The sequence below is a fragment of the Terrapene carolina genome, unplaced genomic scaffold, assembly GCF_002925995.2.
Source record: "Terrapene carolina triunguis isolate 2854851 unplaced genomic scaffold, T_m_triunguis-2.0 Scaffold85, whole genome shotgun sequence".
In the NCBI taxonomy this organism is placed as follows: Eukaryota; Metazoa; Chordata; order Testudines; family Emydidae; genus Terrapene; species Terrapene triunguis.
In genome coordinates, this window is record NW_020664436.1 from 33,546,007 (window position 1) to 33,569,303 (window position 23,297).

Here is a 23,297-nt window from a genome sequence, read left to right on the forward strand (position 1 = left end):
CAGTAGGACACTGCTTCTGCGCCCCATACAAAGCCTCAGAGAGCATTAATACAATGAGCAGACTACTAAAAGCATTTCCATCCTTACAAGAGTGCCCTTGGAGCAGGTAAAATGGATTATAGTTGTATAGGAGGTCCTCTTCCCATCAGCATTGATGCACACAGAACCATTTGTGTAGGTTAGGAGGACTCGACCAAGTCCTTCAATTACTAGGCCTTTGCTAGCAATCCCCAGGTTACTAATGGAAGTGGTTTCAGAAAAGGAACCCTATAATGAAGGAAAAGAGGATGTCAATGAAATAGCGCTTGCTTCTCAAAAATAAACAAACTAAAATCAAGCTTCCTCTTTTCAGCTATACCCAGAGTTCTTTGTTGTGCCAAAGTGACATTCCGCAATATCCTTTTTTTAAAGATGCAGTTAATTGTGAAACAGCAACTGAGAGGTTAAGAAATCTACCTTCCCCCATCCCTCAAATTATCCCATCAAAGCAAAATCAATTCTATCTATAATATTGGTTTACAGGAAGGTGTCGAAGAGGCTACCCAAAACCTTTAGGGGCAACAATCCCTGTTTGTCAGCTAACTACAGCTCAGCAAAAAGATTTAGAGCAGGGGGGTTCCCAAACTGTGGTACGTGTACCACTTGTCACACATGAACTTGATGTGGTGAAGTAAATAGACTGAACAAGCTTTTAAGAAGGATTGTACATGACTCAGAATTTGGGTGCCACTGATTTAGAGAGAGTTTGTAAAAGCGTTCATCTCACATTTGATGCTTCTGCAGTTTGTACTGCTCCTGTGAGAGACCAAGCAGTCATGGACATTAGGGCATTTCCAACAAGTGACACACTAGGTTTCCATAGGATAGAGCCAAAGTAGATTTTTGGGTATGCAATATGTCATCAGGGCCAACAATCCTCTGCAGTTCTGATGTCCAGGGAAGTGAATGGCTGATAATGGATTATGATGCAGGTTTCCTTACTGTATCTCCATCTTGACGCAAAGCAGCATGGGTGTTTCTACTAACCGACTCACACCGCATAGAGATTGCCAATTGTGTATGATGACTGATGGGAACAATCATCCACCAACCAGGGGGCAGTAACTACCAAACTCATTTCCATTTGCAAACCAAGGCAAATCCAAATGTGAGGCTCTGGAAATGGATAGATTACTGATTTAGCTGACAGTGTCCATTTCTTACTCTTAGAACTACAGAGAACTAATGCAGTTCTTGTGAGAAAGTAGTTTTTAAGTCATGAGATCACAAAAGGAATTCCATCTGTCTCCATCAGTCATAGACAGGGTCTTGCAGAGAAACACTGATGAAACATTAATTTTTCCAGATGTACAGCTAAACAAAATCTTTCCCCACTCAATCTAGGTACTTATATTGCCCTCATCACCATCAAATTTGAGCACCTCACAATCAGTCACGGATTTTATGGTCTACACCCCTGTGACTTAGGAAGTTCTCCCCATTCCCAGGTGGGGAACTTAGGCACAGAGAGACTAAGGTCTGTCTACCCAGGAAAAAGCTAACCAAAAAAAACCCCAAAACAAACAAACAAAAAACAACAGTATCAGAGCCCAGGTCGCCAGGAAACTGCTCAGAAGGAGAGGCTGTGGTTTGCTTTTACTCTCACACCCTTCTCTACCACAGTTCACTCTAATGTACAAAATAAGACCAGAGGATGTGGATGAGTGAATAGCATGTTAAAGTATTTTAAGAGGCTCTCAGTTTGTGTAGGAGAACTTGCACCAGAGTGGGTATAAGCTCTGTGGCATGTTAATTGCTTCACAATGCAGATGTGAAGCAGAAATCTGTTAAATTTGACAGTTTAACAGGAAGCAGGAGGGTGATTGACAAATTTGTGGATGGGGACCTCCCCTCACTCTTCCTGGTATGTTCCTGCTGTTGCTGTTTGTTCCTGCAGTGGATTGCAGGTACACACGCTCAGGAGACTCGTCTGTGACACCGGCTGCACTGTCTCCACACCAGCACCAGGCTCCCCATCCTTTTTTTATTATTATTATTATTTGGTTAAATAAACTGAAGCGTTTAGGAGTGGACCAAAATCTCATAGGCTCCTACTTACCAAAGCCTGTGAGATTTAGATTATGGGGGGGAATTTTGAGATTCTGTCCCCAGGGAAGAGGAAGAAAGAGGCCAGAGTTTCTTGACCTACTGTGTATGCCCTTTGTTTAAGGCATAAGGCTATCCACCCCCACAATATGTATTGTAGATTTTGGCTGCAAATCAATAAGGTGCACAAGGAAAGGTAAGTGACTGAGGAGCGACAGGAATGGGAGACTGACGGTTATAGTATGCCGGCCCTCAGGTGACTGTGTGGTTTAAAGGAAGGTAGAATTTTGCTCGAGTAAATTTGGCATTACTCCAGATTTACAGGTTTGTGAGGTCAAGTTTGACCCTGAACTACTAGAGCTACTAAACTACAAATCAAACTCCTACTGAAAGACCTGCTAGTGATTGTGCCAATACTTATGGTCCCACAGGCCATTAATTTTTACCCTCCTACAGTCAGAAGGCACTTAAAATGGATCTTTGATCTATATACAACATTTGATGCACTAACTTTTGGTGCTGGGGTGGAAGGGATACTCACTTGATCTTTTTCAAACTTCATCTGACACCCTGAAGCATATCGATCACACCCTGGAACAGGAACCAGAGGGCGGCAGACATTTATGTAATACTTCCTGCGCTCATTTGGTTCAGAGTTGTCCATGGCATACCAGTTTTCACCTCTGTCTTCGGATTTTGATAAACTGAATCGCCAAAATGAAATATTTATATTCTTAAATTACAATACACATTCCTCTTAGAAATGGAGAGAACTAGAGCGATTATAATTTGTGAAGAGGCAAGAGGCAAGCAAAATCCATTCTTCAAAAACCCATGCAACAACTATTTCAGAAGCAGCAAATACAGGGTTCTCCCTTATTTGCTATTATCATTGCAACAATCAGAAGTAAACAAGGTACTAAAGTTGTAAACGTTTGGCTGCAGAATGTTTCTTAAAAGTTAAACACAGAAAGTGCAGTTGTTTGCAGACTACAAAATAAAGAGACACAAAGTTCGGATTTCATACCAAATGGACTGAAGGTGAAAAATCCATTGCTATCTACATACTGCACAGACCACAGTGAGAGATTATGCCATACACTATCAAAGAAACTGAGGAACCACCTGATCAGCATCCTATACAGCAAACAGGAAAACATCAAAAAAGAGCTCTCCAACCTGGAGACTTTCATAAATAACCAACCCTCCACACAAATGGACTTTACTAAAATAAGACAGGAGATCTACATTACACACTTCACCTCTCTACAAAGGAAAAAAGGACCATAAGCGGTCTAAAATCCTACCTGCCACATGGGGCCACAACAGTGGTACCCCTAATTCACCCAGCAATATTGTCAATTTATCCAGCTACACACTCAACCCAGCAGAAGCGTCTGTCCTATCTCAGGGACTCTTTTTGCCCCAGCACCCACACGAACATGATACAGTTCTGCGATGATCTGGAAGCCTACTTTCACCGCCTCCGACTCAAAGAATACTTTCAAGATAACACTGAACAGTGCACTGATGCACTGATACACAGATACCCTCCCACCAACACAGGAAAAAGAACTCCACATGGACTCCTCCTGAGGGTCGAAATGACAGTCTGGACCTATACATAGAATGCTTCCGCCGATGTGCACAGGCAGAAATTATGGCAAAACAACATCGCTTGCCTCATAAGCAAAGTTGTGCAGAACGCAATGCCATCCACAGCCTCAGAAACAACCCTGACATTATAATCAAAGAGGCTGATAAAGGAGGTGCTATTGGCATCATGAACAGGTCTGACTACCAGAAGGAGGCTGCCAGACAACTCTCCAATACCAAATTCTACAGGCCACTTTCCTCAGATCCCACTGAGGAATATACTAAGAAACTGCACCATCTACTCAGGACACTCCCTATACTAACACAGGAACAAATCAACATACCCTTAGAGCCCCGACCGGGGTTATTCTATCTACTACCCAAGATCCACAAACCTGGAAATCCTGGACGCCCCATCATCTCTGGAATTGGCACACTCACTGAAGGACTATCCGGATATGTGGACTCTCTGCTCAGACCCTATGCCACCAGCACTCCCAGCTATCTCCGTGACACCACTGATTTCCTGAGAAACTACAATGCATTGGTGATCTCCCAGAAAAAACCATCCTAGCCACCATGGATGCGGAGGCTCTCTACACAAACATCCCACACACAGATGGAATACAAGCTGTCAGGAACAGTATACCTGATGATGACACAGCACAACTTGTTGCTGAGCTCTGAGACTTTATCCTCATGCACAATTATTTCAAGTTTGGTGACAATATATACCTCCAGACCAGCGGCACCGCCATGGGCACCCGCATGGCCCCACAATATGCCAACATTTTTACGTCTGACCTGGAACAACACTTCCTCAGCTCTCATCCACTCATGCCCCTTCTCTACCTACGCTACATTGATGACATCTTCATCATCTGGACCCATGGGAAGGAGACTCTGGAAGGATTCCACCACGATTTCAACAGCTTCCACCCCACCATCAACCTCAGCCTGGACCAATCTACACAGAAGGTCCACTTCCTAGACACCACAGTACAAATAAGTGATGGTCACGTTAACACCACCCTATACTGAAAACCCACCGACCGCTAGGCCTACCTTCATGCCTCCAGTTTCCACCCCGGACACACCACACGATCCATCGTCTACAGCCAAGCGCTGAGGTACAACCACATCTGCTCCAACCCCTCAGACAGAGACCAACACCTACAAGATCTTCACCAAGCATTCTCAAAACTACGATATCCAGACAAGGAAATAAGGAAACAAATCAACAGAGCCAGACGTGTACCCAGAAGCCTCCTGCTACAAGACAAGCCCAAGAAAGAAACCAACAGAACTCCACTGGCCATCACCTATAGTCCTCAGCTTAAACCTCTCCAACGCAACATCAGTGATCTACAACCCATCCTGGACAATGATCCCTCACTTTCACAGACCTTGGGAGGCAGGCCAGTCCTCACCCACAGAGAACCCGCCAACCTTAAACATATTCTCACCAGCAACCACACACCGCACCATAACAACTCTAACTCAGAAACCAATCCATGCAACAAACCTCGATGCCAACTCTGCCCACATATCTACACCAGCAACACCATCACAGGACCTAACCAGATCAGCTACAACATCACCGGTTCATTCACCTGCACTTCCACCAATGTTATATATGCCATCATGTGCCAACAATGCCCTTCTGCTATGTACATTGGCCAAACTGGACGGTCACTACGTAAAAGGATAAATGGACACAAGTCAGATATCAGGAATGGCAATATACAAAAACCTGTAGGAGAACACTTCAACCTTCCTGGCCACACAATAGCAGATGTAAAGGTAGCCATCTTACAGCAAAAAAACTTCAGGACCAGACTCCAAAGAGAAACTGCTGAGCTTCAGTTCATTTGCAAATTTGACACCATCAGATCAGGATTAAACAAAGACTGTGAATGGCTAGCCAAACTACAAAAGCAGTTTCTCCTCCCTTGGTGTTCACACCTCAACTGCTAGCAGAGGACCTCACCCTCCCTGATTGAGCTAACCTCGTTATCTCCAGACTGATTCTTGCCTGCATATTTATAAAATAATAATAATAATAATTAATGGAGATATCCCATCTCCTAGAACTGGAAGGGACCTTGAAAGGTCATCGAGTCCAGCCCCCTGCCTTCACTAGAAGGACCAAGTACTGATTTTGCCCCAGATCCCCAAGTGGCCCCCTCAAAGATTGAACTCACAACCCTGGGTTTAGCAGGCCAATGCTCAAACCACTGAGCTATCCCTCCCCCAGTTATACCTGCCTCTGGAAATTTCCATTACATGCGTCTGACGAAGTGGGTATTCACCCACAAAAGCTTATGCTCCAATACATCTGTTAGTCTTTAAGGTGCCACAGGACTCTCTGTTGCTTTTTACAGATCCAGACTAACACGGCTACCTCTCTGATACTAAGATTCTGATTGCACAACCATTTTTGCTATCAAAGCCAGCCAAACAAAACACAATGCAGGACACTAATCAATTTACAACTCTGACAGGCACAGCAGTGTGCCTCCTAAAAAAAAGGGATATGCTTTTTCCTTCATTTTTGCTAGTCCTTTACAATTCAAGATTGTCAAGAATGATCATTGGTTTCTAACGTTGTCTATGCAGCAGACACCAAATTAATTTACAGTGAGACTTCGCTAGATAGAACATTTGTTTTTAGATGCAGTTTTTGTTCTTCAGTTACGAATCTATTTACTTCTCTCTTACCTTGATAAATCGTACTGTTCCATGGTTTTGGGATCAGTCACAACACATTCCAATGGCATCTCTGGACAGGCATATTTAGTGTACCATTTAAAGTTGTATGTGTAATTGTCTTCTACCTAAGTTACCAGAATCATAGGAAGACAGTCACAAACAGACTGCAGAATAGGTCATAACAGTATGGCTTCTAAGAATATTATGAACTGATATGCCTTTTAACTTGGGTAAAATGGGCCTGTTCCCTTATACATGGGGAATATCCAACCTATGCTCTCTTAGGATGCAAAAATTTGGGATCCACAGCTTGCTGATTTCTGTAGCTCTCCTGTCTGTTGTCATCCTCTCAATTGTGTATTTTTCCCCAGTTCAGTTATCAAAACTTAATCTCTTCATTCATTTAGCATCTTTCACGCCACAGGATTCCACAGCACTTTAACAAGTTGCTCCTGCATGTAGCTTCAGTCACTGGGATGCAGCCTCCTCAGCTGCACAATGGCCAACTATACTGTTATCCAAAAGGAAACTACAGAAGAATATAAGGTATGGGTGCGGCTCCAATAACCACAGTTGTCTGGCACAGAAGCAGAACGTAATTATTCAAGATGGAAATTAGCCAGATCAGGGCAAACACCCTGCTGTTGCTCAGAATGCCAGACAAAGCTTTTGCAGCTCTTAAGGTTATGACTGTAACCAGAGGCAGATGCTCTGCAATAATAATTCAAAATGCCTTTTATCAGAATCCCCGCTGCAGCTGCTGGGAGTTTGACTCTCCTTTGTTTTACACAGGTTTCACACAGACACAATGCAGCTGAGAATCCGAGATCCTTGAAATTTAGGGGTTTCCGCCCACGCCCTCTTGGTCATTTGGAAGTTCTTACCTGGTATTCAGGCTGACCTATTCCAGCTTCATAATCACAAAGGAAAGTTATAAGGGTAGATCGCTGTGTTTTCTTCTCATTGTTGTAGGTTGTACCATTTTTGTAGGTCAACTGAATCATTCCATCGTAATAGGAAAGTTTGGAACTGGGTTCTCCTAGACTCCAGGTATGATCCTTGCTAAAAAGGCAAAAACACACATAGCTTGAAAAGAATTTATTTAAATCAAATGCTAACTGAACTCATAAGACACCACTTAAAAGCTAGGGCGTGTGCACACACACAGAGTAAATAACTGATGTAAATTTAACAAGCCTTGGAGGGAAACCAAGTTTTCAAAACGCTAGTTCTGAGCCACATTAGCATTAGTATATAGAGAGTAATACCCTTATTCTTTGAAGTGGAGTTCTTCTTTGAAAGTGACTATATATGGCATGGGGGGAGGGGATCCAGGTTTATTGTATCTTTATGGCTTCCAGAGCAACTCCTCTCCATTTACAAGTAGAGGGGATGATTTTATCCAACTTTTAGCCCTGCAAACTGAACCTAGAGTCTAGCAGCATAACTGGGCTCTCACAAAAACACATACATAACCACTCTACAAGCCAAATTCTGGCCTCGGTCACACCTATCCAACCTACCCATTTTCAGTGAGGACAGAATTTGGTCCATTGAAACAGTTATTGAACAATAAAGTGCTATTTTTACAATCACTTTTCAGAACAGAACTGCTCTTTAAGTGAAATTAAAGTACAACTCTCATAACTAAAATCTCCAAGGGTTCTCCCCCGCCTCCCCGCCCCGCCATCAAGTGGGAGCTGTGAAATGAGACTTTTTACATATTGCTTAGAGCTCCTTTACCAGTAAGTTTGAAAGAATTACAGGACTTCATAATTAACTTCAGCAAGCTAGTTACTGCATGACCACATCTAGAGACAGGCACCTAATGCACTATGTACAACAACTGACCAAGTACTAGAGATTACATGAGACTGACGATACTTGCCTTTTTGCTACTTGACACGCTGCTGCTGATTTTGGCTGACAACGGTCCTCTGGCACACTGCTACAAATATTTATGTAGAAATCATAATCGATTGTGTTAACGACATAGCTGCCGCTTTTCTTGGTTAAAGGTGACAAGTCAAAAGAAAACCCTAGTGAGAAGCAAATGAAAAACACCACACTTGTTCAGTATATTCAGATTTGTTTTCAATTTTTTTCCTTTTCTCATCTTTCTGAAAGCTCTTGGCCTATAGTCAAGACAACTATACTTTATTTTCTAAACCAAGTAGATAAATACAGGTGTCATCTGACTAAAGCAGATGCTCTTTTACATTTTACAGGTCTTTTCATCTAATCTAAATACTCTGTTAAGAACTCTTGTTATTACTTTTGTACAACTGTCAAGTACATTTTACTACCTTCAAGAATGAAGATGCCTGGCTAAATTAAATGTATGATTGCAAAAGCAAGTGGAGTATTTGCAGATGCATATAGCTAGTCATGCACCTAACAGCCATTTCCACATGCCTAGTTTCGTAGCTCAAGCTTCAAATGCAAGAGTGAATATACATACCTCAGATAATCATTTTATGTATTTTAAAATAACACACGATTACATGTGGAATAGGTTGTCAAATATGAAAGTCCACATAAGCTTGAGATTTCTCCACTAACAAAACCCTCAAATCCATCCTCTGTGGGAGTTGGGTACATACCTGCCTGAGCATCAGAGACTCTGCAGTTGTCTCCTTCAGTTTTAGACAGGACACAGGCAGCAGCTGTATACCACTCAAACACATACAAACACTCATCACTCTCCAAGTTAAAGACAGGAGCACTTTCTAGGTCACCTGGCATTAAAAAAAAAAAAAAAAAAAAAAAAAAAAAAGAGGGACAGTATGGAGCTGAATTGTCATTGGTTTTCAAGCCCCTTCTGCCAAGCTTAGTAGCAAATAGCCTGAAACAGACAAACCTCAGATGGCTGAGCTATCAGTTCCCTATTCCCATTGAATGCAGAAGCTAGCATATTAAAAAGGGTACTTTTTTTTTTGACAATATATCCCCATGACTTACAACACCTCTTCAAAAAAAACACTGGATTAAAGATTCTCCCCCGCATAACTTGTTTTAAGTTGTAATCCTATTTCTCCTTTGCTAAATCTAGGATACATGGACATGATACAAGTCTGTTATAGGGAAAAGTAGTAAGAGTCAAAGCTGTGTGTATAAAGGGTGCCACCACTGCAGGGGGTGGGACATTCACTCTGCAACCCCTCTGCCTGGGCCTTAGAACTTCTGGGGTCAGGAGGACCCCCTCCCACCCCAGAGTTCAGACCCTGCTCAGCCTCCATCTCTCCTTTGACTCTCACTAGGCACCTTCCAGCCCGCCTGAGTCCCTCACACCAGGATCTGCCCCTCCAGATACAGAAAACCCCTGAGTGGGGAGGGTAAGGGCTGCACTGCACAGCCCATCCTGGACAAATGCCCTGCAGCCAAGCTCTCGAAGGCCAGTTGCCAGGAGCAGCCCAGCGCTGCCTCCCCACCCGAAGAGCCATACAGATCCCCTCTGAGGGAGCAGGGACCCTTCAGCCAACCTGCACAGAGCCCACTTGCCTGCTGTCCGGGCTCCCTCCACTGCCACTCCTCCTGCTCCACACAACTCCCGGAGCCCTCCCACCACCAGTTACCTATTCTTCCCTGACAACCAATATCCCTGCGCCCTCCGTCCCAGTCTTGACCATGACCCTAGCCCCAATATCCCTCTGCCCTCATCCACAAAGTCTCCCCTACTCTCTCCCTACCCCAGCATCCACTTGTTCTCTCCCTTGCCCTCCTCCCTGCTTAACCCCAGTTCCCCTTGGCATCTTCCTCGTTCCCACACAGTTAATCCGATTCCTTCCCCACCCCTGCAGCTCCCACCTCCTCATGTCTGTCTTCCATCCAGTGTTGCCAATTTAGCAGTTTTGTCACTAGATCTAGCGGAAGTTGCCAGATTTCATTAAAAGTTGCGTTTTAGAAAAGGTTTTGCCAAAGAGCTTTAATGGTTTTTAAACCATTTCCACTTTTATCTTTCATTATAAAAAGCTTAGAAAACAAATGGGTGTCAACATTCTCACCTGGCTTGCACACAAGGGTTATGACAGTTTTGATCATCTTGTTATTCCCACAGCTGTCTCCATTCGAATAAGTAAGCTGAATCCTCTCTCCAACTTTTTTGAGAGAAGACATGAACGTTCCTAGATTTTTAGGCTTGTTATTTTTATCTGGGGTGAGGAGGAGGGAGAGAAGAGAAAAATAGTAAGCTTACTTTAAGTAATGACTATTTTGTGATTTCCCGGAGCTGGAAAAAAGCTGAAGCCAGTATCTAAATATTACGAGGAGGGGGAGGGGGTAAAACCAGCTCTGAGAAATTTCTGTTTTGCATGATTATTTTATGGCAATTTTGCTGTTTTACACCTTAAAGCATTGTCACAAGGCCTGGAAACAAAGTGAAATGTACAATATTAGCCAAGAACAATTTCTCTTGAACTAGAAATCCAAGTATGTTTATGCTGTTTTTCCTAGGCCTTTTTTTGGGCACAAGGCACCACTTTATCCCCATTCTCTCCTCCAGCCCCATGCACACCCATCTTTTGTGACCCTCTGAAGTATTACAAAATCAGTCTCAAAGTGTTGCCTATCTTTATAGGCAATATTCCACACCCACACTTGTTTCAAAATTGTGCACTCACCAACAGAGCAAACAGCTGCATCCTCTGAGCAGACAACAGCTGCTCCTTTCTGAAGTACTTTATGACAGACATTGATGAAAAAGTGTTTCTTGTCTGCTTCGACAGGACTGCTGTCCACAGCTTCCCAATTCTGCGCTGACTCTGGGAACAAGAGATTTTATTTTAGATATAACACACAGTCTTGTCTAACTACCTACGATCCCAAACACATCCACAATATGAAGAGCTGTTTAAAAACCACAGCTACAAATAAAGTGACCTTGAGTGGAGACTGATAGAGGCTGCACCTTTAGAAGGCATTCAATTCTTTATTTACAGAGATTTTTTTCATAAAAAGGAAATTGAACGCTAATATCACACACTCAAACGAGAAGATTAAGAACCTATGAAAAAGCTAAGATGAGGCTAAGAAGAGGCTCACAATGGAGAAGTGGCAATTAAGAAAATAGCACATGGTTTCACAATAAATTGAAAATAATAGTTCATAGAAAAACAGTTCTTTATTTCTGCTGCTGTACCTGAACTGCGAATCAGAGGTGACAAATCATATCGTTTCTTCTTATCAGCAACTCTGCAAAGGAGATCTTCCTTCTCCTGAACACAGGCGTATTTAGTATCCCAGGTGAAAAAATATGTGCAGTCCACCTCCCCAGTGAATACTGGGGCCCCTTTTCCTTCGTTACCTTATAGGGTTAGAAAGCCAGGAAGACAATTGGGTTTCAAGTTAAGGGGTACAGGGGAATTCTGGTAATGGCATTTGTGCCTTTCGCATCCACGTCACAGCAGAAACATTACAAAGCTGTAATTCCAGGGCAGCGAGATGTACTGCAGCATCAGCCACAGAATTAACTGCAGACCATGAAAATAATAACGAAGAAACAGACCCTTTGGTAACTGAACATTAAAAATAAAGTTAGTGCTTTAAAACCAAAGATAAGTGCCCTCTAGCTGGTCGAAAATTTCTTTAGCATTTACCATATTAGTCAGGAATAACATTGTAATTATTCTCAACAGAAGTACTTAAACTAGAGAATTACCCCTAACCAACAGATAAGAAATTAGATACAACCATGCTGGCTCATAACCACTTGGCTCTTGGACACAAGGGAGTAGTTCCACTAGTTCAATAGCAAAAGCATATACAGAGGCTACAAAAGCGCTGTAAAGTAATTGTAACCCATATGCTCACCTGCAGTCTCATTGCACTCAAAATTTATGACAGTCATTCGTTGAAAGCCAGAGCTGCATGCATCTCCATCTGGGTATATTAGCGTGAGATCCCCATCAGAGTACCTGATAAAAAAAATCCCAATGCTTTAAGTTAACCTTTGAAAAACATTACCACCAGGCATGACCATGTTATTTGTCCCACCTAATGGAGGCCCAATTCATGCAATTGATAACTGCTTCATTCCTTCCAGGGGAAGAAATTGTTACTCAGCATAGCAACTGAGTTTTCCATCAAATTGAGAATATTCTAATTGCTTTTTCCCTGGGATTTGTCAACCATAATTGAGAAATTCTGTTGTATGCACCTTCCCAATTAAGATTAACACTAAGGCCCAATTCGCCACCTTGTGCTTTGTACCTTGTGCATTTACACCTTTCTGATTTGTAGTGTTTTACAACCAGTTTTCACAGGTATAAAGGACTACATGAAGCACAGATAAGTGGAAACTCAGGCCCTAACTTTTCTCATCAATCTACATGGCACGGGGATTTCATCCTGCATCAATTACATATTTTCTAAACAAAATCTGAATGTTTTTCTTGGATGTTTCTACTAGAAATTAAATTTTTCTAAGACTACCATGGTTTTCATTTAGGATCTCCTCTGTGTCCAATATTCCATTTATTGGAAGAACATAGCTTCACATTTTAATCTAGCTGGCATGAAAATATTTTCATGCAAAAGTTAATTTGCATTTCTGTTCTTGAATGGGGAGAAAGTCATTCCTCAGAGTGTCCCACCCAGAAAAAGTCAAGAAGCTATGAGGGTATGTTCTGAACAACAAGGCTAAGAGGCACCCCCTATATATCAAATCATCTAAAGAGTGCTGTTTTGCAAATACTAGCGTCCAGACTAGCTTAGAGGTGCCTCAGTAAGGAATATGCTGATGTAGAGATCTTGCTTCACTGTATGGGTTTGCAACTCTAAACAATGCAAATTGTACATGACGGAAGTACAAATATGTTTAACTTGGCAAAAGCATGCAATATACACCTCTACCCCGATATAACGCGACCCGATATAACACGAATTCAGATATAACGCGGTAAAGCAGTGCTCCGGGGGGGCGGGGCTGCGCACTCCGGCGGATCAAACCAAGTTCGATATAACGCGGTTTCACCTAGAACGTGGTAAGATTTTTTGGCTCCCGAGGACAGCGTTATATCGGGGTAGAGGTGTAGTAAGAAACCCTAGTAGGTTCATTACTCTATATGGCCTGGCTCCAACAGGATTCTGATGTAATGTTACCAGCAAAACTCAGTAAGGCAACTCAAGAGCAGCAGCTAGAAAGTCTAGACATCAACAGGAGAGAAGTACTTTTTAGTACTCCCGCCTATTGTGGACCATCTTAGCACCCCTGGTGCTGCACAGCTGCCATAGTGCTTGCAAGCATGGCTCTGCCAAAGCATTACCATGATTTTTAACTCACAAAATCCAAATGGATTTGTTAGAGATTGCTTTAATTATTCATCCTCCTACCGTATTCTGTACCTTTTACAAAACAAAAATAGTTTCTATATACAAGTCTCAGAGAGTTTCTATCATATGTTTACCCCTTCTCTCTTTCAGCGACCTATCTGGAAGGCGTAGCTCAGATGCCTTTACAAACCTGAGGGTTTGGTTCTTAAATTTTCCTGCCACTTTTTGCTGGTTACTCCGAGACTTTACTTGGCAAGATGAAACATATCCAGTGTCATCCTCGCAGTTGCCTGCACTGGTTTTCCCACAAATATTTAAGTAATAGTAATACTCTTCTTTTTCATCTTTAGCCATGTACGGTGTGACATAGCCTAAGGAAACAGGGAAAGAAAATGATTAAGGTGGCAGCCTTTTTCTTTAAAAGGGTTCAAAGAAAAGCAACAACCCTGAACAGGTACTGGAATAAAAGACTAGAAGCATTTGAGTCACCAAATTTCAGTCCCAAACACACTATACAGGATGCTATCCCAAGCTCCAGTTTTGGTCTATGGAATTCACGCCCTTCTCCGTTAAAGAAAAATAAGGAACTTACTTGGTTGTTGAGTGAGTGGTGTCAAGTCAATGGAGACATCATGCTGTTCACTGGTCAGACTACAGTTTCTACTTTCCAAGTAATCCCTGTGACAGGCATATTCAGTGACCCATTCAATTTCATACCGGCAGTTGAGCTTGGCAGTGAGTTTGGGACCCGTGCGCTGATGTGGAAATGAACATGATTAAAGTTGTAAATAAAAATAAGACCAAAGCGTTTTATAAAAAATAAAAATAAAAAATAAAAAAATAAAAAGTTTTTTTTTTAATTTGACACAAAAACCTCAGATGGAAGATAGGTATACCTAACACCCCTTCTTACCATTCCACCCCTCATCTATTTAGGTGAAAGTCAAGTTTCCAGCAAAGTGAGACCATGCTTTTGGAAATTTAAGAGCAAATTTTTTTAAAAAGGAAGACTAAAGAAGAAATTAAAGAATAAAGACTCCCGCATATTTTGCAAGTTTGTCATCTTGATTTGTATATTTAATCTATATAAAATTTGTGTGCGGTCTCTTTTTTTTTGGGGGGGGGGGGGGGGGGTGAAGAACAAAGTGACCAACCTTTTCAAATCCAGTGCTTACATTAGGGTAAATATCGATCTAGTTGCCTATTTAGATGCCTAACGATGATTCTTGGTACATACCTTAAGCACTAGATTCCAAATTGTTGGTCTTTTTTGTGTCTAAAATAAAGGTACCGCACAAGACTAAACTCCTGAAAGGTTATTAATGGTATAGCAAATTAATCACTATTAAGAGTTGACTTAGTCTTTTACCAAATGTTAGCTACATTATCTACAGCTTTAAAAACACTTCATAACAGTTTTCTTCTTCAAAGCACTTTAGAAGCACTAATCATTACCACCCTTGAGAGACTGGTGTCGGAGAAAAACAGAGTTCTCACTCTTTTTTGGGTAAAGCAATTCCAACTAATAGACTATGGCTTGCCCAACATGAGATTGTATCAGAGCCAGAATTATAATTGCAAATCTCATGCTCACACTACTCTCTACTTGTTAACAGGGGACAAGAGTTCAAAAGAATAAAAGGATGGGGACACTTCTCTGAATAAGACACTGAGTTACAGGATTCACCCCCTCTCCTCCCCCCAAAAAAGGACTTTGGTAAATGATTTTTACTATATAGAGTTCTCACCTCTTGCCTCCCTCCCCCCAACTTGCCCTCTGGTTAAAACTTCTGGGAAACTTATTTACTGTATCAGAATATCAGTATGTCCTGATGAAGAGGACATATTCAATAATTAATTCAATAATTGACAGACTTAAATCCTTATAAATGACTTAATAATCAGAAGGAAAATGTGGTTAGAACAGACCACTTTAAATTCTGAATGTGCTTTAGTGGAAAGAAAACTTGTAAGAAATATTTTCATTCATAAGTCTGCATTTAATATTTTTGCTTCCCAATTAATGTTCAAGTGTACAAACACACTGGCCAGGCATGGGAAGATTGGGAAGGCAAAGGTGGAATTAGTAAATCTACCTGTATCATGGCCGCTATGTAAATGCAGAGTATTTTAAAATGAATGGGGAAAAAAATCTTTATTCAAATCAGTTTTAAAGAGTGATCTGGCTGAAGTGTAGACAGCTATCTAGGTCAGGAAAGGGACAATAGGCTAGAACAAGATCTGTCCAAAACATGTAAACGTGACAGGTTATGCAGAGAAAGTGTCAGCAATGTTAATTTCAGCCTGGTTTTAAAAGAGTGTCTTGCTGCCAAGATCACATGCCACTATGTGAGCTGGAACAAATGGATGTTGCTAGATAAGTTAAAGTTCTCAGTTCTTGCATAACATTCAATTATGTCAGATAGGACATCTAACGCACAAGGATGATTCTGCTTTAAAAACTAATCAGAAATAATTTAAAGAAAGCACATGACACTTATTTTGCGGACTAAAGGCATGGTGCAATAGTAGATGTAAGACAAACGGTCAGATTTAAATGGAACCAAATTACACAGAACAAAGACTTGAAGCATGTCACACAAATCAGGTTGGAGAACGGCACTTATTAGCAAGCAGAACTTCTTGCCTAGGAATAATGATCTACTCTGGAGAGGGATATCCATTTCCACCCCAATGCTCGGCTCTAAGGATCTCAACACAATTTGAAATTCAGAAGAGAGCAGTTGTCACGCAAAGTAAGAAGAGATTCTTTAAGAGAGAGCCTCAAGACATTTGTATTCCTATGATTTCTTTGCAGTGTTGTTGTAGCCATATTAGTCCCAAGATATTAGAGAGACAAGGCAGGCGAGGTAATATCTTTTATTGGACCAACTTCTGTTGGTGAGAGAGAGAAGCTTTCAAGCTACACAGAGCTGGGAGCTCACCTACCTTTTCTCTAATTTGTAGTCCTAGTTACAGTTGTTTTATCGCTGAAAATTTTTTTAATTCTATTAAAAAAAAAACACAACCACTAATACTGTAGTGAGTATTAACACTTTGCACCTGAGGATCTCAAACATTAATAAGCTTCATGACCCCAACAGGAAAGCACATACTAGGTTTCTGCTCACAGTAAAACAGAGGCTGAAGCAGAGAGGTTAACTGAGAATAAACTTTTTTAGACTGCATTAATGATCAATTACCTCTCCTCTTCTCTTTGATGGGCACACAAAAGTAATAGTCACTGCTGGATTATGGCCAAGACAGAAATTTGGCTTCTCTTCTTCACTGTATGTTTTCTCATAACTCAGTACAAGCCTAACAAAAAATAAAATCAATCAAACAACAAATGGGAAGCCAGAAAAAATTCCAACTATAAATAAATACAAAGTGTACTACACAGGAAAGCTAGCTAGCAAATACCAAGAGTGGGATACTTGCAATTTACCCAGAGACCCTGGGAGAGGCATTTGAAAAATATTAAATTCTATCTTTAAAAGAGGACTTACAAAGGCGGGGGGGGGAGGGAGAGAGAGAAGAGATTCTGCCTTTTTTGCTTAGTTACAATAAGAATCTTCAGCCTTATTTTCCCCCTCGTCCCAAAACGACGACAGGCAGAACTGACAGCACTACTTATTTAAGTAGCTTGACACTTCCCATTGTACACCCCATTTTCAGTTGCTTATAACTTTGCCAAATTTTAACAATTTGGTCTTAAATGTTTCCATGTCAGGTACCTGCCTCAGGCTGTTAACTTCTGGAAAGTTGTATCCAAAACAGTTCAGCCATTTCCAAGATCAAGGTTAGGGAACAGTACATTGAACATGCAAGACAAAAAGTTCTTACAAATGTTTTGCTGAGAAGCTTTAGCACAAACTTTAAATTGTGGCAGGAGGAATGCGCCTTTTGCTGTTCCTGTGAAAATCCACTCAAATTTGACCCAATTATAAGTCTCTGAAAAGGCTGTTTTGCACATGCTCAGTAGAGAATTGTTAGAACCTCAGGGGATGGAAGCTTTGGAGAAATCAGCGGTGAACATGCTCCAATCTAGGATTTAATGGCACTTTCCTGCAACTACTACTCCTGACTGTTGTGGGCCAGGGACAGAACAGGCACCAGAACGGAGAACAGAAAAATGTCAGGTGCTCCCAGTGAACCTGTAAGTGCCCAGGCAGCATGGAGGAGGAAGGTGCCAGACTCAAATATAAAAAGGACAAGACCAGGGCACAAGGGAGGAGACTGTGCAAGGAGGAAGACAGGCAGGGAGGGGCAAAACAGATTGGACAAAAAGTCCGGGGGGGGGAAGAGACTGGGAAGTAGTGGAGAGGGAAGGCAGATTGGGTGAGGAATTGAGGGTAAGGAAGGCTGGGATCTGGACGGGGACACTAGGACTGGGATGAGAAGTCAGGGGTGGGGAAGACAGGACAGTGACAGGAGGGGTCTGTGCCCACTAGAGCTCACTTCCCTTCTGAGTCTGCTGGAATGGAACCCAACATTCCCTGGTCTCACCATTCTTCTGTCGTCAGTAAACCTCCGAGAAAACCACTTAAAGTGTGGGTCTCATCCCCCTCTAGTGCTGGCCCAATTCATCTGTCCCCTTGTGCGTACACATTATTATACCGTCTTTAATCACACATTCACATACTATTTTTTCCACAGAACCCCTGCTTCATTCAGTGCGCAGAATGGATGGTGCTCACTTAATGAGGAGCTACTCCTTTTTTTCTTCCTTGTCTGATGTGTGGCCCCAGGTTATTTTATTTACTGAACACTGCTCAAATCATGCTCTGAATACAAAATTATTCATTTCCTCGTGGGTTTTTCTAGGTGCTCATCACTATAGAACAAGTGTTCCACAAATAATGTATCTTCACAAAGCCCCTGTGAGGTGAGGGACTATTATCCCAAATTTACAGTTGAGTCATTGAGAAATTAAAGTTAAAAGAGTGTCCACTAATTTTAGGAGTCTCAAAGTGGGCACCCAGGACCTGATTTTTCAGAATACTTAGCATTATTTAGTACTGTGCTCAAAGCACAGCTCCCATTGACTTTAGCTGCAGCTGTGAGCGCTCAGCACTTCTGCAAATCAGACTTCAAGGTCTCCAGCTAGGCATCCAGAAAGTGTGCACCACACTATAAGTGACCACCTGCAAAAAGTTTGGTTTAAGAGACTTGCCTAGCATCACATAGGAACTCTGTGGCAGAGGCAGGGATAGAATCCAGTTTTCCAGGGCAGCATTCCACTACCTTAACCATCTTCTTGCAATCCCCTGCCTCATTTCACTACACACCTTCCAAAGTCTGCAACAAAGGAAGCAGGGGTCCTACAGATGCTTCATTCATTGCACAACCCTGATTCACTTCCTGAGCAGATCCAGCCTATACAATGAATGAGGTAAGGGCCCTAAGGAAAAAGACAGGCTATGATCACGTTATTAAAGACTGTATGGTAAGGCATATCCATAAGGAGACTGAATTAAGGTTGCACAGGCAACCTTAATTCCGCCACTTCCTAACTTTTGAGTTCCTGACACTCCAACCTTAATATTTTTGTAATGTAGTTTGTGTTAAATAAATATATACATTAGAAATGTAGATTCTCCCTAGCCTAGAGTATACTAATAACTAGGGAAATGGTGAAATCACAAGAGCCAGGACAGTGAAAGGGAATGGATGAAGGGAATAGATTTTAGTCAGTTTAAAACTCTGTATTGTGTGTGTGTGTGTGTGTGTGTGTGTGTGTGTGTGTGTGTGTGTGTGTGTCTTTAAACAAGTCATTGATGTTAATTAGATAATCTTTTGGAGGAAGGCTTCACTAAAAATTCAACAACCCTGTTCCCAGGCCCTTGATTTAAGGTGCAAGTGCCAATACACATCCCAAAGACTCAGCAAGTCCTCCAACAAAAGCAGGGAAAGCCACCTTTCAGCCATTCTGTATACATCACAAAGCATAAAGGGTCACGAGCCCAGTTTAAAATCTTTTGTAGGTCACCATATTCTTTCAGCTATGTGGATATATTTGTACTTGTAACACGCACAAGTTTGCAATCAGAAAGATGAGAATACTGTTTTATTTCATGTATATCAATCTTGTGGCAGGAACTTTCCAGTTAACAGGAGAACTAGTACAGGCAGACGTTCTTAATTCTCAGTCTAAGAGGCCTATGTTAATATTTCTGGCAACAATATTTTGAATTGTCATCCTGTGCAGCAAAGGCAAAATGAGTTTATTCAAGCTAGTCATTAAGGCCAATCAATGTCACTACCTGATTTATTTTAACTGGCTTCCATATAATCTGGGTCCCAGCCCCTGGTTTCATTCACAATAACCTGGTTTGCTCTGTAGTCCCACTAGCAACATGCATTTGGCAGGGTATCAATCAAGGAGTTAGTGTTGTAAGACTGGATGGGTAAGCAGTGCTCCCCATAGGCAACAAGAGAAGAAGCAGCTCAAAAAGGGGCCATAAAAGAAGCTAGTGCTCAAAAACAAAATGCCATCCCTTGTGTTGCCACAAAAAAATCAATACCAACCCCATCCAAATAAAAATCCACACACACACACACACACACACACACACACACACCTGACTCTCCCCACCACCAAAATTGGGCTGTTTCAGACCAACCCAATTAATTCCAAAGTTGAGAGGCCCCCTTGGAGAACGTCCTCCTGGGACTTCTCTCTACTGAATACCAAGGAAGCTTAGAGTCTCTACTGATTCAGCTGTGGCAGTGTCACACAAGGAGAGAAGGGGGTCTCAGGTTGGCAGATACTAGACAACTTAGCATCACAGCCAACACCTTCTACTATACCCAGAAGCCAAGAGGCAGCTAACGCAAATGCATAATGGAAGCATTCAACTCTAACCCTTGCAATACTCGTGTGAGATAAAGTTTTGTTTTTAAACAGATAAGTAAAGTGAGACAGAGGCCAAATGATTTTCCCAGGGGCATGCAGCAGGTCACTGGAACAGCTGGAATTAGAACTCAGTCCGTTGTTTGGGGCATCCCGTCCAATGACCATCCCATGCCACCAGAGAGTGACACCAATAATTTCAACTTATTCTTAAAGAAAAAAAAAAAAATTAGAAATTTACACTAGGGCAATGATAACAGATTAAAAACCTAGTCTCCTCATGCCTGTCTACAAAACAGATGCCACCTTCCAATTTTATCTTTCTTTTGGTAATTAAATGTTTGAAATATATACAATACTCATTACCATGAAACACAGGTATATATATCAGCCAAATAATGAACAATGTTTTTCCAGAAACACAAAAGGGAGCCCTTATAAATATATACATGAGATTTTCAGACATTTAAAAGTACCTGTCTTTGTCATGCAGTTTCAGCTGTTCTTGAGGACTGCCAACATCAAAAGCATGGCCTCCACTTAACAAGCATGCAGCACTACCCACAGGGCAACTTCTGGTTTCGCTACTTGAGCTTCCTGTTAAGAGAATACCAGATATATCACCCAAATGAACTTTTTGTTGCAGTGCTAAGAAAAAGTATAATCTAGGGCCAGCTTAGGTACAATTTAGTTACATTAGACTGAAGCAGTTTTCATTCTAAACCCCTTTACAGCTCATAAGTTTGAGGGAGGGTTTAAAAGTCTTGCACTAAAGTTTTCAAAAGTGCAGTTTGAACTCAAATGGTTTTATTTTTGGCAAGCTAAAATTAGCAAAAAAGATTGCTGAAGGATTTGAAGCCATGAAAGAGATAAAATGCACACTTCCACTATTTCTAGCTGAAAAGATGTCATCTAACTTAAAACAAAAAACAAAAAGCCAGAAGCTAGAAACTTCAAATTCTCATTCTAATAGCTTTTTCTTTCCACCACTGAGTAGTATTCTAGATGTGAAGAAAATCCAATTATGGAATTTTAGACCGTATGTTCACCTAGTCTATTTTATAGGTTACTTCAAAGCAACTGGGGTTAGAACACTAGCTGTAGTTCCAGTCAAGACTACCATGCTATAGTGATTCAGCTACTATAGTAATAACTACAACTAATATAAACTTCCATACGTATAAAGATTTTTGCATACTGATGGAAACAAACAGGAATAATACAACCCTCAAGCATTACATTAAAAAAACCCAAACTTTACAAAGATTTGAAGACATCTATTGTACATGTCCAATTATATGGAATTTTGGAGAGGAGTTATTCTAGGTTTTTAAGGCTCTTCCTAGTATGTGTGCAATACTCAGGTATGGGTATTCACCTTACACAGCAGGGATAAAAAGAAATGGGGAATTTGACAATTTGCAGGCATTAATCTCAACTGAATGTTTTAGGTCAGTGTTTCTCAACCTTTTTGGTATTACAGACCAGGTTGCTGCCTTCCTAAACTGTGCTGGGGAGATCTTAGGGAACAGCACCAGTGCACAGACTGTTGAGAAACATTGTTCTAGGGAGAACCACTCAGATACCATGTTTCTGTAGCCCACGAAAGCTTATGCTCTAATAAATTTGTTAGTCTCTAAGGTGCCACAAGTACTCCTGTTCTTTTTTCAGATACCATGGTGATAAGCAACACTATTAAAACAAATGCAAATCCTGAGAGTTTTGGCTAGCAATATTTTATAGAAACCTGCAGACCATTTTGTTTTGATGTGCTGTTGATATTAAATAAAGATGCAACTTCCAACACTAAGTTTCAGGCCATTAGGATTTGAAACAAAATCATAGACTGAGTTTGTTCTGTGAGCAAAGTTCATACATGCTTCTTACTAACAAAACAAAGACCAGTGAATATATATGGTTAAAAACGCAACAGCAATGCAGTGTAGAAAAACTAATTTGTTGTTAAAGTTACCTAATATGTATAAAATTCAGCCTGTCAAGAATTTTCTCTGCTGTCACGACTGCTTATATTGTCTCCATTCTCCCCACAATTGGCCAAAATAAGTATCAAACCAGCAAAGCACTTAAATATTTAAACTTTATGCCGGGGTGGGCAAACTTTTTGGCCCGAGGGCCACATCTGGGTGGGGAAATTGCATGCAGGGCCATGAATGTAGGGCTGGGGCAGGAGGTTGGGGTGTGGGAGGGAGTGCAGGGGGTGCAGGAAGGAGCTCAGGGCAAGGGGTTGGGGTGCAGGAGGGGTACGGCAGGGAGCTCAAGGAAGAGGGTTGGGGGCTCGGGCTGGGGGTTGGGGTGCAGAAGGGGTGCAGGCTCCGGCCCAGCGCCACTTACCTGGAGCGGCTCTGGGGTGGCAGCGGTGCGCAGTGGGGCTAAGAGCTGCTCCCTGCCTGCCCTTGCCCCGTGCCACGCTGCTCCCAGAAGCGGCCGGCACCACATCCCTGCAGCCCGGGGGGGGGGGGGGGGGCTTTATGGCTCTGTGTGCTGCCCTTGCCTGCGGGTACCTCCCCTGAAGCTCCCGTTGGCCGTGGTTTCCCATTCCCGGGCAATGGGAGCTGTGGGGGACGGTCCCTGCAGGCAAGGGCAGCGCGCGGAGCCCTCTGCCTCCCTCCCCCCCACCCTCCCCAGGAGCCACAGGGACGTGGTGCCGGCCACTTCCGGGAGCGGCGCAGGGCCCGTGGCGCCACAGGCGTGGCAATCCCGCGGGCCAGATCCGGCCCGCGGGTTGTACTTTGCCTACCCCTGCTTTAGGCACATTATT

General features: G+C 42.1%; 1 protein-coding gene across 1 annotated transcript in view; it reads right to left on the reverse strand.

Moving 5' to 3' along the window:
* IGF2R (insulin like growth factor 2 receptor) overlaps positions 1 to 23,297 on the reverse strand; it is a 91,987-nt gene that overhangs the window by 45,117 nt on the left and 23,573 nt on the right. The window contains exons 6-19 of the mRNA XM_024195828.3: positions 20,995 to 21,115; positions 16,866 to 16,980; positions 14,255 to 14,417; positions 13,853 to 14,033; positions 12,202 to 12,305; positions 11,531 to 11,695; positions 11,013 to 11,153; positions 10,398 to 10,544; positions 8,997 to 9,131; positions 8,282 to 8,432; positions 7,278 to 7,455; positions 6,403 to 6,518; positions 2,627 to 2,789; positions 88 to 267 (exon numbers count right to left, since the gene is read on the reverse strand). Of these exons, the coding sequence (XP_024051596.2) occupies positions 88 to 267; positions 2,627 to 2,789; positions 6,403 to 6,518; positions 7,278 to 7,455; positions 8,282 to 8,432; positions 8,997 to 9,131; positions 10,398 to 10,544; positions 11,013 to 11,153; positions 11,531 to 11,695; positions 12,202 to 12,305; positions 13,853 to 14,033; positions 14,255 to 14,417; positions 16,866 to 16,980; positions 20,995 to 21,115 (2,060 nt within the window). The remainder of the gene's footprint in view (positions 1 to 87; positions 268 to 2,626; positions 2,790 to 6,402; positions 6,519 to 7,277; positions 7,456 to 8,281; positions 8,433 to 8,996; positions 9,132 to 10,397; positions 10,545 to 11,012; positions 11,154 to 11,530; positions 11,696 to 12,201; positions 12,306 to 13,852; positions 14,034 to 14,254; positions 14,418 to 16,865; positions 16,981 to 20,994; positions 21,116 to 23,297) is intronic.